The sequence below is a fragment of the Endocarpon pusillum genome, assembly GCF_000464535.1.
Source record: "Endocarpon pusillum Z07020 unplaced genomic scaffold scaffold4030, whole genome shotgun sequence".
Lineage (NCBI taxonomy): Eukaryota > Fungi > Ascomycota > Eurotiomycetes > Verrucariales > Verrucariaceae > Endocarpon > Endocarpon pusillum.
Window position 1 is genome coordinate 12,158 of NW_006916387.1, and position 20,116 is coordinate 32,273.

The following is a 20,116-nucleotide window of genomic DNA, read 5'->3' on the forward strand; positions in this document are numbered from 1 at the left end:
TATTTATAAGTACCTTTAATATATTTAATATATAGCTTGACTAAGGCCTTATAGCTCTCTAAATAGCTTTTAATACAAATATAGTATTTATAGATATGCAACTACAACCTTCTGTAGAGACTTATAGCTCACACTTTATCCGGTCGTAACAGCACACGCCTGCAACTATTGCCTAGTAGAGTTCTTTCGCAATTATTCGGACGCAAGGTCACTAAGGAGACACCTACTATAACGCGTCGTGATCACTCGTAAGCAGGAGGACTCATCTTAGCTTCTCTTATTGAGTCTACTCTTGATAAGATATTTACAAGGAGCATCACGTAAAGATATAAGTCTATCGCTCTCTATTAAAGTATATTAATATTAATTATTACTTTATATATAAATACTCTAAGAACTAGGATATTAAGCTATAATATTATTAAATAAATAAAATAATTACTAATAGCTATATAAAAGATTTATTAAGAGACAAGTTTAATATTTACTTATAGCTGCTTAGATTACAAGTCCTGAAGAATAACACTACTAATATTGTTATCTAAATAGTACTACTATTATTAACTCAGATTAGACTTACAGCTTACTATATTCTGTCACAACTAAGCTATATACTCAGAATCTACTAAACTTTGCTGTCGCCCTCTCCTTCGCTGTTATAAGGCAATTCAGACCCTCTTCGCCATCTACGACTTCCTTAGCCTGATCCAACATTTTTCGTCATGGCCTTGTGCATCTTAGTCCTGCTGCATGGCAGGTCCTCTCTCTTATTTTTGTTTATCGGTTCCCTTAATTGACGCATTACAGTGTCGCCACTTTTCTTTCTCTTACGGCTAGTCTGTATTATCGCTATAATATTCCTCCTAGTTAAGTAAACAACAAAGGGCAGGGATGTTTAGCAATAGCATTTCATTCTTATTCTTCTGGCGCTGCTGTCACCTGCAACTTGTAGCCTGCTAGCCAGACGTCCGAGTAGGAGTATCAAGTAGTACAGCTTAATACTGATACGGCTGTATAGCTAACGACCTCCTTGCAGGGCAGCGCGAGCTGCCGCAACAGCTGAATCCCAAAGCGGCTTAGCGCCCTTATTTCCTGTGCCCTTAGCATAGGAAATCCCTTTTAGGTAGCTACTAAAAAGCCTAAATAGGAAAAATACATTACAACAGAGTAAGAACTTTAATATTTATCTTAATAAATTCTCTGCTATTATCTATACAGATCCTCTTGAGTATAGCTTCTAAGATTTATTTCTTAATTAGGGCAAGCTACTTAGGCTATATAGCTTTGATAGACTTCTTGTAAAGACTATAGGATCATGTATATCAAGAGTCATTATCTATAATTATAAGGAGATATAGAAATTCATTATTAAGAGAGGGCATAAGCATCTCTATTAGATCCAAATAGACTATTTTAAGCAGAGTTTCTGAGCGCCTATTTATTGCCTGCTTTAGGAGAGGGCTTGCTTTTATTTAATTTATATCACAGCTATTGCAAGCCTTATAGTCGGCTTTTCTAATAGATATGCCAGTTATTTGATTAATTATTTTGCGTACAAGGGCCTTGCTTATGTGCCTAAGTCGTCTGTAAGCCAGTTCTATAGAAATAAGCTTAGGTTTTGATTCTGTATAGAAAACCTGCGGCTGTTCTCCTATAGAGATGATTAATAGGCCGTTTGAGGCATCTGCGCGAGCTAGTAGAGTCTCCTACTTATATAAGCAGTGCCCTGCGGCATTTGTATAAGAGATATCATAATCCCTTAGGAGTCTGTTGGTGGACAGAATGTTAACCTTGTGATAGAGGGTACGCAGATAACATCCTTGAGTGCAAAATTCATACTATTAAGAGATAGGTTGAATTCGCCATGCCTGTAGATTCGCTAAATGAGTTTGCTAAGGATACCGTTATAGAAGCATGTGAGTAGCATGCTAGGAGCTCCCTATAGGGCGTAAAATAATGCGTTGCTCTACTATCGAGTATCTATTGATTCTCAGCTAGAGAGAGATCAGAGCTATTGACTGTATAGCTTATATAGTTAACACTCCCTCTGATTTGTCAGCTCCCTCTGCTTAGGGGTCCTCTATTGGCTTCTCTATTCTGTCTGTAGATTGTCATTTATTAAGGAGGTAAGGGTGCTTCTTCTGCCATCCCTCTAGCGCCTTCTCTAAGTGCTTGTACCAGCAGACTTGGCCCTCCTTCAGAGCGTGTGTTTTGCTGCATTCAGAGCAATTTGACGTCGTTCTCTGTTGCTTAGAGCATCCACCTTGAGGAGTGTTATTTCGTTTTCTCTTTCCTGTCATAATGTTCGCTGTTGATGCAGGCTTCTTAGTATCCTTCTTAGGATCTTCTCTAAGCCTATAGAGGGTAGTATAGAGCTCCTCAGGGTCAGCAAGTTATGTTCTATTCTTATATTTCTCAAGGAACTTTGACTAATTAAAGAAGGAGTTAGAGTCGTTATTTTCGCTCTAGAGAAGAAGAAGAGTTAGGAGAGTTGTTGGATCCCAGGAGAAGCGTAGATTGTATGTCAAATAGTCGTACGCAGTCTTGTAAGCAGTAGTATACTGACGAATATCAGGATACTGTGAGCGTCAAAGGCTTAGGAGATTCTGGAGCGCTTGGAGTTGCTCTGTTATGAGAGGAGCTGCGTACGCCTGCTTGAGGGCTTCCCATAGGGTCTTTGGAGTGGAGTATCTGTTCATTCGAGTCAGAACAGTAGGAGATAGCCGTTCTATGATCTCAGAAAGGGCCATTTTCTCCTTATCTTGCCACTCGTTGAATTCCCTAATCTCTTCCTTGTAGTCCTCGTAAGCAGCATCCCATTGGCGCTGATTCCATCCATTGGTATCCAAGTCAAGATCCAATTGATCGAATTGCTCTCGAAATCGAGCAAGAGTTATAGGGGCTTTTGTGCGGCCACGATTAACAGGAGGATCTGATACGATAGGACTCCACGCTTTGAGCCTATTCAGGCGTGCTTTCATGACTCTTGACCATGAGAAATAGTCCTCAGTACCCTTGAGAAGAGGGATACGGGCCTTTTCGTAGGAGGAGTCGTAGGAGGAGTCCATAGCGATCGAATTTGGCTGTACGGTACAGCAGAATTTGAGGCTAGGCCGAAAGTGGTAATATGAGGCCTGCGAGGCTCTGGCGAATATCGATTTCTATTACAGCTTTCGCTTAATAGAGTAGAAGGCAGGCCGGGCTCATAACCTGTTAGAGGATGGTAGCAAACAGCGTACGGAGGTGCCAATTCACTTGATTGAGTTACTCCTATCAAGAGGAGTATTTGCTCATACTAATAGCTATAGAAGCGCATTACTGTAACAGCTCAGAAACAGCATTTGGCGTTCAATTCGTATAGCAATGCTCACTGCCATAAATAACAGGGCGTAACAGTTACAAGAGCGTTTCGTGCGTTTTGCATGCGGGGACCTTGTACCATCATGCTAGTACGTAACAGATACGTATCATAAACGCAGGGATTCTAACAATTGGAACATCGCAAAAGGATCATGGGGGGTGAACATAGACCAATGTGACAGTAATAATACTGTTTAAGATGCAGATGAAACAACAACCCCTGTCTCAATAAGACATTCCATCAATGGCTCATGAAGTTTTCCGCTACGGAGGGCTTCATAGATGATAGAGATCCACGATCCGATGGTCTTTTTCGTACTGCCGCTGGCTGCACAGTCTGCTGTCGGTGTTGGATGATCAATCAATCCTTGGTGGATTGGTACGCCTAGAGTCTGGCGCACGTAAAGGTACATTTTACGGGTGGCGTGGCTAAGGAATTCGGGCGTATTTTGCTGTTGGAAGAAGCGCGTGCGAATTGTGGTATGTGTTTCTGAGAGGACACTATGCGCTGACGATCTCCAGTTTGCGACCGCCTTCTGGACCGCCGGTGAAATACAAGCACCAGTATCTCTGGTAGAGAAAAAAAGTATTCTGGTTACGACGGCTAGGGTGGCGTCGATAACATGGGTAAAACGGTCCTGGTAGTCTTGATCTGCCGTTTGATGCCAAGTTGACTGGACGTGGTCCCAGACACTAGTGTTCAGTTCGTCGAAGTCTGCGTCAGAGAGAAGGGGCAAGAAGATGCGCTGATTGACAGTGTACAGTGCCGGCTCAAGAGCTTGAAAGAAGTTAATCTGGACGACACGGACATCAAGGGCTTGACAGACGGTATAAAGGTAAGAAGCGCTCATGAAGGATGTCAGCTCCACTGCGTGAGAAGTGTAGCGAGCGGAGAGGAGGGCGAGAGAGTTGATGGCTTGGTTGTGCATTTCAGCAGACTGAACATGGCTGCTGACTGGGTTGGCTAGAAAGGCGAGTTCGGACATATAGGATGCCATACCGATGTCCACACCCTTCATTGTGAAAGACAAGCTGGGATCATCTATAGCTAGGTTAGGAGGAAGCCCGTTGTTGAGCGTGGGATTTATGAGCTCAGAGCACTGGGCGAAGAGCATCTTGCCCACCATCTGGAGAGCCAGTCTAGTTTTCTCCATCGCCGACGTTATAGAAACGGCTTGAAAATTCCCGCCATGATGCGGCTTTTGGTCAGCAAGGTCAATGAGAGGATTGTCGGTCGTGGAGTTCAGCTCTACTGTGACTTGCTCGTTTGCAAGCAGAAGATCTTCCATCTGAGGGCCGACCCACTGCGAAGCTGTACGGAGAGCATATCGATCCTGGTAGATAAGACCTGCAGACTGTCTGGCGTCATCATGATGGCCTCGTGCAAGTCGAGAACCGTTCAGGAAATGTCGTATAATTCGTGCAGATTCCATTTGGCCTCGATGCGGCCGCACTTCAGCAAAAAAGGAATCGAAACTCGCAACTGTCCCCAACAGTGCCTCCAGAGTCATGGCGGTGAGGAGCTGCGAAAGGACGGTAATTTGATGTGCTTCGTATAGAACAATGCTCCCGACAGCTGCTGACGTTGCAGTCCCATTCATTAGCCCTAAGCCTTCCTTGGGACCGAGTGTGACGGGAGGAAGGTTTAGTTGCGCGAGCGCTCGCTCTGCGGAGATGACGCCAGTTGCGCTCTGAACATAAATATCCGGACTACCGGCTACCGTACCGGCGACATATGAGAGCGGCGAGAGATCTCCTGACGCCGAAATGCTACCTCGCAGCGGGACCACCGGAATCAGGTCGTTTTGTAGCAGAGCCACCATGGTTTCAATGATATGGAGAGACACGGACGAGTGACCACGCGCAACAGTATTGCATCTCACGAGCATTGTGCCCTTCACCCATGGCTGTGGCATTGCGTGCGACGATTCAAGGCCACTATGGGCCGCTGCTAATCCCTGATCCAGGGGAGTAAGAATACCGAATTGATGATGCTGAAGGAGTGCAGATTGGAGAGCTTCACTCTTCTTGGAGCGAGTGCCGGCACTTCCACCGAAGCCTGTATTCACACCTGGCATGAATCAGCACAAACGAATGCCCATAACACATCTCAGGAAGTGAAATTACCATAGATGATCTTCCCTTCTTCAATAAGTTGCTTGAGCAATATCACACTGTCTTCAATACGTTTTGCAAAGGCAGGACTTTTGTCGAGAGTAGGATGGGCATTGTATCTAAGCAGTCTCATGGTCAATGTCTAGGCTCCAAAATGAATGTCGGGGAAGGTTGGCACCTGGAAACGGCGACAATCGAGGGAATGTCAAGGCTACTCCCATCAATGACAACGCAACCGCGTTTGCGGATGATCTGTAGCCTCTTGAAGGTCTCATAGACCAACGTTGCATGTGTAGAAGAAGATGACTCGTCAGGCCAGAGCTCAGGACTACAGCCATTGCAGTAGACGACCATAGCGACCAGTTAATCGACTTAAAGAACGATTGGTCGTTTGACTTTTCTGATGAGGTTAAAGAACAGTGAAGCTCAAGGTCAATATGGAGGTGCTTCACTTCGTCAAGAGTCTCATGACAACTATCAAGGGGGGGGCAGCACGGTATAAGAGGGCGAAACGAACAACAAATATCAGTGCAAGGCAGGAGCAAACGAAACAGACAGGATGCCGAGAATAGCACATGACCATTATTTATTAACGTTTGACCTTTGGGCAGAGAAAGGATACTTCAGCTAAAGTCCGCTTGTATTCCCCACGGACAGCAAGAGTGGAGACGAGCAAGTTGCAACACATCACCATTCAGCAAACGGTAAAAATCTGCTAGTAGCTCGTTCTCATGGGCAGAAATTCGAGCTCGGCTTAAGTCAGGCCCGTCTGATGATGTCAAACTACATATTGTGGAAAAATCAGAAATCATAGCCTATATGTTGGGAAGATCAACTAGCACTCACATCATTGTGCTGTGAGTTCAGCATGCGCTATCTGTACATATCTAGTTCCCCACCGGTGCAAACACCAGAGAGATTGAATGAGCATGGCTTCATCACTTTATAGTGAGCATCAGGATGGTGTTGTGAAAGACGAGAAATCCAATGAGGAGCGCAGCGGGTAGGACCACCTGAGACCGTGGAGATAAACGACCATCTCTCACATTCGAACGTGGCTAGGCGCATGTCCCGTAGTTTCCAAATCAAGTATCCATCTCTAAAGTACATTGGGTTGAGCGGTTGAGAAAAGAAACTGCTCGTGACGAGCTTCTCGACACGTTCTGCCTCCTTCCAAGTGGAGCGCGAGTGTGTGTCGGTTGACTGGCAGTCAGCCGCAGCTGCGCGAATCGACGGGATCTTTCGCGTTTGGAAGTCATGTAGAGCCTGTTGAATAGCTTGCTCATTGGAAGAAGACTTGCCCCTGATTGCGGAGTCCGGGTCTGATTAGAATCTCAACACTAGTAATGAGACAATCTCACCAAGGGTGTAGGGCCGCCCATTTAGACGGCCTCTGTTGAGTATAGAGTGGGGAAGAAGACTAGCGCATTTGTCTTCGAATGCCATCTTATTACTTATTTGAATGCCAAGCTCCGACGCTGCACCTTAGGTACGGCGGACTATTATTAGGTTGACAGCCAGCAACAGGGTCATGTGATTCTGTTTGAGTGCCCTACCCTGGCACCCTTTTCTTGCACCCTCTTCTTACACCCTCTTCTTACACCCTTTTCTTGCACCCTCTTCTTACACCCTCTTCTTACACCCTCTTCCGTATAATAATTAGTAAACACGCTAGTAAACGCTTAATTATCGGCGCTATAGCTACTCCATTTACCCTCAAATTTCGTTAAAGCTTATTCTTTGAAATTGAATCCTCCTGAGCTTATAAGGTATTCTTATAGCTTATTATATATATACTATATATATACTAAAAAACAAAATGCCAAGACGAGCCCCCATTGGGTTTGCGGTCCGAGCCCTAGAAATCTAGGGACCAGCTCGGACCGGCTCGGAGCTCGGACCGGACCAAGAGGGTTAGGCTCGGACCATGTAGCAGCCTACCCTTAAGACTTAAGTACACTCTAGGCTTCTCTTGAATGATTGCCTACTTATGTTACAGGGCCCTTAGTGCTGAGGCCCATCTAGGCACGTCTTGGATTACCCGTTGCATATTTTAGGCTGGAGTGCCTAGCTACACCTAGTACTTGCTAGCTCTTATCTTAATATTAGCGTAGTTTGACTACTTTGATGCACGACTCCGTACTGTACAACTAACTGTACTTAGATCTACGCTCTCTACCCCTGTAGCTATCAATCAACTTGCTTCTCTATACACTCTGCACAGCAGGTTGACAGCTAACTATCTAGGAAGTTTACTATGTAGCTCCTACTCGATAAAATTCGGCGGTGTGTCTGATACTATACATCTATTTCAAATATCGGTGGCCATGTCATAGATCAGCCTAATGATTCATTGATTTTTGGCGGAAACTAGAATTTAAATTGCATGTGACTCACAAGTCTTTTGCTAGTCAGCCTTCTGTAGATCCTCCGGCATGGCTGCGAGCTTTAAATACTCAATTGAAATTGATTCCATACTGTTATTGTCTTCCTCAGCTTCTTGAGTTTATCCTGCTATATTCTTGCGGCTATGCTGTCGTTCTTTGTGTATGCTGCCTATGGCAGCATGATCCTTACATTACTCGTCTATAAGTATTTTCATGTTCCTAAGGGCCTGCCAAACGTCCCCACAGTGCCTGTCTATGTTACTCTAGCAGGTCTCTGGTCTGGTCTGGGTCAGGACGAAATCTATGACCGATGGCTGCGAAAGCCATTAGAGACTCACGGAGCCGTTAAGATATGGGTTCAAGGGGGTTGGAGAATCCTCATCACTCGGCCGGATCTACTCACTTCTATTTTCCGCGATGAGGATCTTTACGCAAAGAGTGGGCATATGAAAAGAGCACCATGGACAGTGATTAGTGCTTTACTTGGTGATAATATGCTCGCTGCACATGGGGACAAGTGGAGACTCTTTGCTTCGATTATGAAACCGGGTTTGCAGAAAACGCGCCACCATTCGGGACTGCTATTAGAGAAGTCGAGAGAGTTCATCGATCTACTGATCAGAACCCAGGCAGACGGGCCTGACGGTGGAATATTAGTGGATCCTCTGATTCAGAGGTTCACCCTTGCGGCCATGGGAGAAAGCTTGTTGGATTTAGACCTTGGTGTAAGTAGTAGCCCAGTTGTTAAGTGTTCTCTTCTAATTGATAGATTAGACTCTTGATCGAGCTGGACTTCGAATCGATGAGTTGGCGGCTATGATTATTCGGACCGTTTTCAAGCCTCTTTACTTCCACTTCCCAGATCTGGATAGATTTCCATGGCTGTTCAGATCGAGAAAACGCGCATTCGCTATTATGAAAGAGCTTGATGATCTGCTCTGCCATCTCGTCCGGGAGAACCCACGTAAATTAGAGTTGAAAAAACCGTTGGATTCTCAAGATGAACTCGTCATTCATAGCTTAGAGCGAGCTCTTGATGAGAAACTAATCAGCGACCATCAATTTAGGAGCAATCTCAAATTAATGTTCGTGACTGGGTACGAAAACACACAACAATTGCTCAATAGTTTGTTCTGGAAGTTGGGTACAGATCAGGTAAGCAATTTAGCTCTCTCTTGTGATGAGTTGAACAGCCCCTAATTAATCATACTCAGAGCGTACAAGATAAAGTGAGGACAGAAGTCTATGATAGCAACATCATTGATCCCACGGAAGAGTCGTTTAGCGCGCTTCCTTATCTTACCGCGGTCGTGGCCGAGCTTTTACGGTGTTATCCTCCCATTTCTCAACTTGTCAACCGCCGAACACAGAAGCCTTGTCGTTTGGGCGACATCGGCGACCTCCCTCAAGGTACTATTGTAGGATATAACGCATACGGCGTTCATACCGACGAGCATGTGTGGGGCCCAACCGCACGGGACTTCATTCCCGAGCGATGGGGCCATTCCTCTGACGAGATCCTTGCACGCATGCGGAAAGAAACAGCTAAAGGCACGTTTATCCCATTTAGCAGTCATAATCGAAAGTGCCCAGGACTAGGCTTTGCCGTTCTTGAGACGAAAATCGTGCTATTCGAACTAGTCCGACGGGTGAAGTGGCATGTCGCTCCAGATTACAAGATTAAATGGACCCGGGTAAGTGCTCACCGATTGTCTTCTTGCATTTTCATAGGCGGCACTGATGCTTCCTAGGGAGGCTTCTTAATGCCGCTCGAACTCAGAATCTTCGTGTCAGAGCTGCCCGTCAGAGACGCGAAGGCAGAAGAGAACTAGGAAAGGTGAAGCTTGGATCAATGTTGAAGAACGGAGAAAAAAACTTTGAGGCTCCTACCAGCCTAAAGAGGGCCGCTTACTACGGGTACAGGCCTAATTTTTGTACCCCCCCCTGCTGAAAATGTTAGTATCCGTACAAAACATACTACATACAATTAGGTATAGTCGTCCACATTATGGCCTAAATAAGATTAGTCTCTAAAATCAAGTTTTTACATTCTATTAACACCTCTAACTGCTTGACATCTTGTCTGTATCTACTGAAGCAGCTTTTGTAAGATATTTAGAAGACATAATATACCATGAAGCAGTGCTTATAGCTCATCTTATCATCAAGCTCATTAGTATCTATGCAGAATTAGTAGAATGCGTACAGAGTGAGATGAGTAGCATTTGCAGGATGAGCAAAATTCGTGCAAAATAGTGACGCAATGCTGACAGGGATGCTGGCAGGTGGGTTGTGTAAAAAACATGTTTGTAAGATATTTTGACCAGGGGGGGGGTACAAAAATTAGGCCTGTACCCGTAGTATATTAACAACGTGTGTGGATGTCCAAAGCAATTGTGAGCGTGAGCCTAGATGCAATTTCGGCCAACTTCAAGTTGCCTGTTGTGGTCTGCGGTGTTACCATCTCTCGACTCTCATTGGCCCACAGCGGTTCAATCGAGACAAGACTGAATTTCTCATTTCTTGTAACACTGGGTGGATAGCCTATCCACCATTCTGGCATAAAATTTGACATTTTTTTGATTGGTCAGTGTCAGCTACTAGTGTTACCGAATTAGGTTAGCTCCCGTAACCTTAACCTTAAATCTCTTACCCCCAAAGGGGCAGTAGGATAGGAATGTACCAATTGAGAGATACCAAATGACTCAAAAGCACCACCAAGAGGAGATCTCAGGACCAATTGATGCTATTGAAGCTGCTCCATTAGCCAAGGACTGCCCTCGACCCAAAAGAGCTCGAATTCAGAGTCGAAAAGCGCGAGAAAATCAGACGCAAAGTCAGCTATCCCAAGTACTTTCCTTGCGGCCTATCACACCTACGGTACCAACTTCAAGCGAGCAAAAACCGATATCTAATGAAGAATATTCCTTATCTGCTGGAAACGACGCATCTCAATCAAAATAGCGACGTCAATTACTCTGCCAAAACAGCTCTCAACGCTCTGGCATCAATACATAGCATAAAAAAGAAAAGAAAGAATAGCAAATACAAGTTAAATCTACTCAAAATAAGTCAGAAAAGCTAAAAATTCTTGTTAAACAAATTAGCCCTTATTAATCTTATCTAAAAAAACTAAACGTTCTAATCCTATTTATATTAGGGCAGCTAAAACTTTATACTTATAAACTTAAGCTAATTTAATTATTTTATTAATTTATTTTAAAAAAGCTATTTATAAATATTATAAAACATATAAATAAATATATATTTAAATAGAGATCTTAAGAATTTAATTAAAATTAGTAAGCATAAAAAGATATAACTATTATAAATATTAGAGGCTATATTAGCACTATACTTCTTATTAATATATAATTAGGTAAAAAAGATCTAGCTTATTATTAAAATCAGAAGAAGGACTATTCTTATTAGTTAATTACTAAATATATTTCTTTATATAGATTTTAGCAGATTTTAAGATATCTTAAACTTAATAAGCTAGAGCCTCTTACTAATAATTAATAATATAAAAAAGTTAAGCCTTTTATTACTTATTTTTATAAAATAATAACTTTAAATATATATAAATTATTACAGAATCTTTTAATTAATAAATAATTAGTCAAATTTAAAAGATGCTTAAAGCATATTATTTAGATAAATTTAAAGGCTACTAATAAAGAATATAAGATATGTTATAGCTGTTATGCTTATCGCTTGCTAGCGCTAGAACGCCGGGTATTAATTAGCACTAGACGTTAGTAAGGGGCATGCTTGCTATATAGAAGCGACCCTAGGGCCCTCACCGTCGACTCTCTAGTCTTAGGATAGCACTCAACATGGGCTGAAGATCTCGCGCACTCGTCGCCTGCTTCTAACGTGACACATGACATTATCCTAAGACTGCTCTTTGACTAGAAACGGTCGTTAAACTATCGACTGCAAGAGATCTGTATCTCTAGACCTGTCGCCAGCTCATTCTAGGTTAGTGTTGATATTCAAGGTCAGACTCGAGTTTAAAGCAAGCCCCTCTGATACCCTTTGTGCCCCTGACGAGGTTAAAGAAGACAAGGAGATTCGGACCTCTGAATTCAAATAAGCAGGATCCTTGTACTTAGCAAGTAAAAGAACAGGGCGCCTTGTACATATATATATAATGACTCTGTAATTGAGGCAGAGTATAAACATAGGGTCGACATACTCTAGAGCTGTTAGACAGCTGCCCTATTTAAAAGGGCTACTAATCTTTTCTTTACCTTGATAATTATAATCCCTTTTAAGGTCCTGTCGCCTTTTCTCTTTTGACTTACATAATACTTTATTAGAGCCAGGTTATATATTAATAATAATAATACTAATTAGTAACTAGTTACTAATACGCAAAAACATAAAGGTAGCCCTTCAGACTATATTTAATACAGCTGCCTTTGACTTATTTAGCCTAGATAAGACTAATAACCTTATTCCTCTTACTAAGAATAATTATCTTAATTTCATCTTATCTTTTAACCTTTTTAATCCCTTTGCCAGAATAGCTTAGCTAAGAATAATTATACTAGTTAATCTTTAATCTGATATTAATGTTATTTTAGCTAAGCTACAACAATAAGGAGTATAAGAATAAGCTCTGATTAATTAGACGGCTAAAAGGGTCGCCTTAGAGCTAGTGAAAATAGTAAATACTAATACTAACTTAGCTTACTAAATTTCAGAGTATACTATATAGCTTGCTACTACTAGCCAGAAGTTAGAGAAACAGAATACAGCCTTATAAGAACGAAATATAACTTTACAAGAGCAAATTGCTAACTTAATAAAGTAGCTGACTTGTTATTAAGTGTCTACGCGTTAGGCGCCTGCCTCTTTAATGTCCTTTGTATATTCTAATCTATATGTAAAGACAGTAGCTAGCTTATGATAGAAGGCCACTTCTACAGACCCTCTTCCAAAAGTAGAGCGTACCTCAAACCCGTTATTAACCTTCTTCCTGTCGCCTCTTCTGAGGCCTATTCTGACACAAGCGCAGAATTATCGCCCTCGTAAGACTGGCTCTTATAAGCCAGAAAGCAAGAGAGCCGGCACAGAGCCCCCTAAATTAACTTCTCTCCTGCCTCCTGCCATCAGAGATCTCTGCAAGAGTACTCCTAAGACCTTTAGCGGCCTAAGCGGCCCTAAGGATATCCTAGTCAAAGATTGGATTTATAAGACTCGCTCTCTTGTCAGCCCTTTCTTTCAGGATGACTTACAGGTTATGAGATTTATTACTAGCCTTGTAGAGGGCCTTGCTAGAGACCACATCTGCGAGCGCCTTAAACCAACGTTACCATACCCTATTCAGACGCCTGAGGAGATCTTCGCCATCATGAAGTAAGCCTTCAGAGAAAGCAACACGTTACGCTGACAACGTGCTAAGGCGGCCTATGCCGCCTTACGCTAGAGTGACCGACTGTTTGACGCTTTCTGGGCTGACTTCACGTGTTTAGCGTCACAGATCAGCAAGTCTAGCCAGGATTAGTATGAGGACCTGCAGGAAAAGATGTCCGCCGAACTCCTTTGCGAGATAGGGGATCAGACTTTCTACGACGCTAGCACTATGGCTTATTGGGTTATGGAGCAAGAGAACCGGCTTATACTAATTCGTAGAAAAGAGAGAGAAGAAGAGCGAATCCGCAACCGTGCTTGACCCAACAGCCCGAGGCCCGACACCAGGCGCCCAGAAGCCAGGACTACGCCAGATAAGGCGTATCCGTTCCCTTTAGCCCTGACAGCAGGCCCACTATGATGCTCTTTTACTCCTTCTCCTGGCCAGGCTACTGGTTCAAAATTAAAGCGTGTAGGTTTCAAGAAGGATGATACAGTAACTTATTTTTATTGTAACAAGCCTGGCTATGTAAAACCTGACTGCCCTGACCTTTATATTAGTAAGATTAAAGAGGCAGAATCTGACTTTAGAGATAAGTCCTTTAGCCCTGATAAGGAATCTGCAGAGTCAGAAAACAAGATGCCTTAAGCGAAATTGCAGCCTTAGGCTATTATGAGAGCGTACTTATCAGGCTTAACTAGCTCATCAAAGGGCTATCTCTTATTGTAGCATTTGATTTTAAGGGTACAGATAATAAGGTTCTTTATCTTCACGCTTTAGTAGATAGTAAAGCTAACACGTATATTCTGATCAACAAGAAGATTACTTAGGCTGCCCCTTAATAGTTTAATATCCCTCTTATTCTTCTGAAGAGGGCTATCTTATTAATTAGATTTAATAATTAGCCTAACAGGCTAATTAATCATCTATTTTTTGTTATAACCTAGATTTATAGCTATACTCTTGCTAATATCCTGCTCTTAGCTACTGACCTTAGCTCTTATAATATTATTCTAGGCTATAAATAACTAGCTAAGCATAATATTTTGCCGAATTATAAGAGAAATAAGATATATTAGCTAGAAAACTACTAAGTATAGAAATAATACAATACTTGTAAAAATAAGCTATTTAAAGAGAATATTTAATATTATAGCCTTAAAGTTAGCTCTAATAATATTAGTAAGGCTAGGACTTGGTTTCAGAAATCTATGCAAGAACAGCGTTAGTATTATTAATATTATAAAGTAGAGCTTAAGTTGCCTCTCTTTAATAAAGCTGACAAGAGCCTTAGTCTTAACTCTAATCTAGATAAGGCTAACACTAATAACAGAACTGTCTTTATAAATCTTGTAAGCGCTATAGCCTTTTATGTTAGTAGCAAATAGGACAGCGTAATATTAGGGATAGTTACGTTAGATAATATCGACTATAAGCTATAGAAACAAGGCCGCCCTGCCTTATGCCAAGTTAGTCGAGTTCAGATAGCTGATAACGATGAACAAGATACTCTTAGTGACCTTAGACTCTGTTCTAACGATCTTGAGTCCGTTCTTAGCCATCTTTCTTCGTATCTCCGTAATTAAGTTGCTGTCTTTTTAAGAGTAGCTGTAGATACTCTGCCTCCGCATTATCTGTTTAATTACAAGCTGCGCTTTGATAAAGAACTAGAGATGAAGGCGTCACATTTGTATAAGATGTCAACTTAAGAGCTTATAGCTATAAGAGAGTATCTAATAGAGAACTTATGTAAAAAATTTATTTACTTATTATCTTTTTCTTTCTTATTACTTGTTTTATTTGTTAAGAAGAAGAATAAGGATCTTAGATTCTATATTAATTATAAAAGTCTAAATAAACTTATAAAGAAAAATAGATATCTTTTGCCTTTGATCTCTAAGACCTTATTATAGTTAGCTTATATAATAATTTGTTGTAAATGCGCTGTGGATCGTACGGAATAAGCCCTGTCGCTTTGAATCCTGCATCGATATTCTCTGAATTGAGAGCTGCCGCCCTAGCTCTTTGATAGAAGCGTAGAAAGTCAGATTTTTCGACGTACGTTCCGTTGAATCGACCGTGAGCTTCAACTTCTGCTGAATACCAACGTTGAAGAGGTCCAAAGCAGGCCACATATTAAGAAATATGAGTTTGAAGTCACTTATACTATATTCTTAAGATATATTATTATAGATTATAATATAAAGATTAACCTAAGTAAGACTAAGGTTATTTATAATTAGGAACCTTTTATAATAAGAAGAGGCGTATAGTTGTTTCTTAGGTTCTATAATTTTTATTAAATATTTATTAAGGGATATAAGTATATTACTAGGCTGCTTAGTAATCTAACAAGAAAGAATACTATATTAAAGTTCTAATTAAATAAGGTTTAACTTAACACTTTTTATATATTGTAATATAAGCTGCTCTCTCCTCTTATTCTTACATATTTTAAGCTAGAACGTGAGACTTAAGTAGAGACAGATTACTCTAATAAAGCTATAGTTAGCGTATTAGTATAATTTAATCTTGCTAACTTATAATAGTATCTTGTTGCTTTCTTCTTTATTATACTTAAAGGAGCAGAATACTATTATAAGATTTATAATAAGAAGATATTTATAGTTATTTTAGCTCTTAAAAAATAATAAGCTAAACTGACTAGCCTTAATATATTTCTTATTATAATAGATTATAAAGCGCTTAAGTATTTTAGTATTAAACGCTTCCTTAATAAGTAATAAATTTAATAAATAGATATTCTTTTAAGGTTTAACTATTATATCTGTTACTAACTTAGCAAGGAAAATGTTGTAGCAGATATCCTCTTATATAAGAATAAAGCTACTCTAATGCAGAAGGAAGCTAGAATATAGGAAAAGACTCAGACGCTATTAGATCTAACAAGAATAAAGGTAACTGCTATAGAGGATATTAAGAGTTTTAACGTTATAGCAGAAGTTATTAAGGAGAATTAAGAGAGCCTGACTCTAATAGAAGAACGTTAGCTAGCTATAACAAGATTAGGTAAGTAATTATTAAGTACATATATACTTGCTTTGCTAAATTCACTTATAAATAATTATAGCACACCTAGATTAAGCAAAAACGTGTGCTTTAGTAGCCAGGCTATATTAGTAGCCTTATTAGAGTAGTAATATAGTATATTATATTGCTAACTACTATAAATGCTGTTAATTCTATAAGCTACGTAATAAGATACCTGGTTTCTTATACTCCTTATCTATTCCTCTGCAACTATAAGATAACCTCTTAATAGATTTCTATATGCCTAATATTATTAGTAATAGTTGTAATACTGTCTTTATAATAGTGGATCGCTTAAGTAAGAGATATATTTGCTTACTAATAAAGAAGACTGCTACTATAGCTACTATAGCTGACCTCTTTTATAAATATATATAATAATTTAAAGAATGCCTAAAGACTATTACTAGTAATAGAAGGCTGTAGTTTATTAGCGCATTTCTTAATAAGTTATCTTGCCTTTGTTATATTAAGCTTAAATTATTAATATTAGCTTACTCTTAGACAGACAGTCAAACGAAAATTGTTAATATAAGGCTTCGACTATTCGTAAACCACTTTCAAGACAACTAGGCATATCTTCTGCCGGCATTAGACGCCATAGGGTCAGCTCTAGTCCACGAATCCACAGGACTCACACCTCACATGGTCGAGTACAGCCAAGAACCTCGCTTGGATTTCGACTAGACGCAGATAAGTGACAGCTCACGTTAGGATGCGCAAGAACGAGCTACTCGAGAGCAAGCAAGGGAGCACTTACGCCGTATTGATAAGGTAGTAAGCTAGGCCAGAATAAATATGATCTTAGCTCAAGCTTAGCATGCTTGTCAAACCAACAAGAAATGTTGCTCACCTAATTTCTAATCAGGAGACCTTGTATTCGTTATTAAGAAGCTGTGAAGAACAGATAGGCCCTTAGACAAGCTAGACTATTCTGTCGCAGGCCCCTTTCATATCTTAGAGATGGTTGGCCATTCTTACAAGCTAGAGCTCTCGTCCTCCTATTATATCTCGCTAGTGCTACACGTAGACCGGCTATATAAGGCAGATAACAATCCTCTCTCTGGCTAGATCCTTATTCTACCTCCTATAGTTAAAGTTAACAGAGACCTCAAGTAGGAAGTTAAGAGAATTCTATTGTCAAGAATTAGCAGAGGTCGGCTGGAATACAAGATATAATAGCAAGGATAGGACCCTGATGATATATAGTACCCTGCTAGCAACCTGCGGAACGCTCCTCTGGCGTTACAAGCTTACTATAACACGCACCCATAGGAAGCTGGTCCACCCAAGCGACTTTAGCACTAGCTTGATAGCGCTCTATGAGATAAGTTACCTTCGGAATACTCAGATGACAATAAAGCAGCCACTTAAGAAACCAGGAAAATAAGGCAACGTGTATTATAATGCTGTTAACTTAATCTTGTTACCAGCTCAAACATTGCTGACTTGACTGTATATTTCCTTGCTATTCTATAGATCTTTTTTTATTTATATCTCTCTCTTTAGATACTAGTAACTATGTAGCAGGAAAATATATTAGGCCAGCGTGCTGTACTATTATACTATGCTTATTTTGCTATGTGCTATTACTATATATTACTGCTGTTTTGTTTTTCTTCTTATCAGATATAAGGGCATATCAAGTCTTCTAAAAAGGGGGTGATGTCACAGCTATTATACTTGTCGCCTGTCAGCGCTAGGGCGCCGGATATTAATTAGCACTAGACATTAGTAAGGGGCATGCTTATTATATAGAAGCGACCTTAGGGCCCTTATCGTTGACTCTCTAGTCTTAGGATAGCACTTAATATAGGCTAAAGATCTTGCGTACTTGTTACCTGCTTCTAATATAATATATAACAAGATATATAGCCTTTATTACTTTAATAACTATATAATTAATTTTAGATTTAGCAGTATTATAAAAAAGATAGTTAAACTAAAAAAATATTCTAAATTCTCTTAAAGTAAGACTATTATCCTTTGTGATCCCCGGCTCTTGAAACTGCCACCGTGGCTTGGCATGTTCATCGAGGTGCAGGACAGGTCGATGTCCCTCCAGTTCCACGTTCTTTGGGCCGAGGCAGCCTTGGCGTTAAGAACATTAAAATTCGTTAAGACCTAGCTGCAGCCTTGGCGTTAAGAATACCAAAAGTAAATTATAAGAGTAAAACTTTAATCGGCTGCATCAGGCTAATTATTAGAGTTATAAGTCTATAAATAGTATTATTTGATAGCTCTAATAATTCTATATCTAAATATTTTATTTGTATTCCTATAAAAATAGTATTTAGCTTGAAACAGAAGAAAAGATAAAAAAGTACTAATTTAAGAAATATTTCTTAATATTAATTATCTTTTATTTATAGGCTTAAAGCTTATTGCCTTTACTCTCTCTAGGTATATTAAGATTAAGCTTACTTAAGAGATATTCTGTAATCTTATTAATAGTCTGTAGATACTATAAATGCTATATCTTGTTGTTTTTTAGTAAATCTATCTTAATACTAATATTAATATTAATATCCTTCTATTCTTTATTACTTAAACTAGCCAAATTCGAAAAACCTACGTCAGAACTTATTAGCAGATCTTATATATAATTAAATATAGCATAATACGTAAGTTAAGCACAGATTCAAGCCTAAATAAAGGTGAGTAATTAGGCATCCTCATCTCTAGCCTATAGGATAGGGCTACTTAGCAAGGGTAGCGCTAACGCTAGCGCTATAGTAGATGGAACTAGAGTCTCTATATCTGTATCTTGAGCCTTATTATCTATATTTTTATAAATAAAAGTAGCTAGCAAAGGACTCTTTAAAAGATTAATATTAAGTGTTATCTCTTAATTAGCTACTATTAATAAAGCTATAATAAATATTAAAGGCTATAAAGTAATAAGAGGCTATTAATTCTGCTTCTTCTGCTTTTTATAACCCTTAATTAATTAGGTTAGTACTCTTAAAGAAGGATAATAAATATTAATAGCAGGGTTATCCTTTATAATATCTCTTTACTTATAAATATTAGTTATATTAAGCTTTAAATAATCTATTTAAGAAAGATTATAATAATAATAGCTATTATTTAGATAATTAAGTTAATTACACTTATATTAATAGCTAATCTTAATAGTTAGGTTTAGTATAGCAGTATAGAAAGTTGTCTTAACTACTTATTAATATATTAAAGTACTTTTTTGTAGCTTCTTTAATTTTAAAGCAGTTTTAGCCTTATTATAAGCTTATTTATAAGAACTTATAGACGACAAGTCCTCCTTACTATATATAGAAATGTTATCTTTATTAGGCTAATCTTTAGCCTTAAAATTTGTGATTAAAGTAATATATAAAGAAGCTTAAGATATATAGTTATAAGCTGTTTATAGCTCTATTACTATTCTATTAATATAATTTATATCTAGCTTATCTTTAATAGTATAAAGTTAAGGCTTTTGCTAGCCTATCTTAATGCTTACTTTAAAACTAAGACATTTAGTATCCTTTTTCTGCTTATTAGTAGCTTTAGAGGCATGATTTTAAGCTTCTAATTTAAAACGCTTAGAAATAAACCTCTTAGATTTAATAGAGGTATTATATATCCCTCTCTTGCCTAATATAACGTTTAACTCTATAATATAAGACGAATCTCTAGTATTGCTCTTTGACAGAGTCTCCTAGATCTTCTTCTTGATCTCCTCTGGCTCAGCCTTATCCTGCGCGTTTTCTTCGTCTAGAAATTCAAGCTCTAAGGAGAGTAGAGCAGTTGATACATCCTCTTAACGGCGCAGAGAGATAGGCTGCGTTAATACAGCTCTTTTACGCCCTGCTGGCCCTGC

The 20,116-nt window shown here is 39.6% G+C and overlaps 3 protein-coding genes across 3 annotated transcripts; 1 reads left to right on the plus strand and 2 right to left on the minus strand.

Moving 5' to 3' along the window:
• Positions 1-2,588: 2,588 nt before the first annotated feature.
• On the minus strand, positions 2,589-3,068 carry EPUS_09198 (uncharacterized protein; the record flags this gene model as incomplete). Its single annotated transcript, XM_007805086.1, has 1 exon — positions 2,589-3,068. The coding sequence occupies one exon, from the start codon at positions 3,066-3,068 to the stop codon at positions 2,589-2,591; it is 480 nt and encodes a 159-aa protein (XP_007803277.1).
• A 486-nt stretch (positions 3,069-3,554) lies between these two features.
• Positions 3,555-5,608, minus strand: EPUS_09199 (uncharacterized protein; the record flags this gene model as incomplete). The annotated part of the gene is made up of 2 exons (XM_007805087.1): positions 3,555-5,431; positions 5,488-5,608. 2 exons carry the CDS (start codon positions 5,606-5,608, stop codon positions 3,555-3,557), a joined length of 1,998 nt encoding a protein of 665 aa, XP_007803278.1.
• Positions 5,609-8,005: 2,397 nt separating this feature from the next.
• Positions 8,006-9,694, plus strand: EPUS_09200 (uncharacterized protein; the record flags this gene model as incomplete). The annotated part of the gene is made up of 4 exons (XM_007805088.1): positions 8,006-8,587; positions 8,637-9,017; positions 9,077-9,556; positions 9,614-9,694. The coding sequence occupies 4 exons, from the start codon at positions 8,006-8,008 to the stop codon at positions 9,692-9,694; spliced, it is 1,524 nt and encodes a 507-aa protein (XP_007803279.1).
• Positions 9,695-20,116: the final 10,422 nt, after the last annotated feature.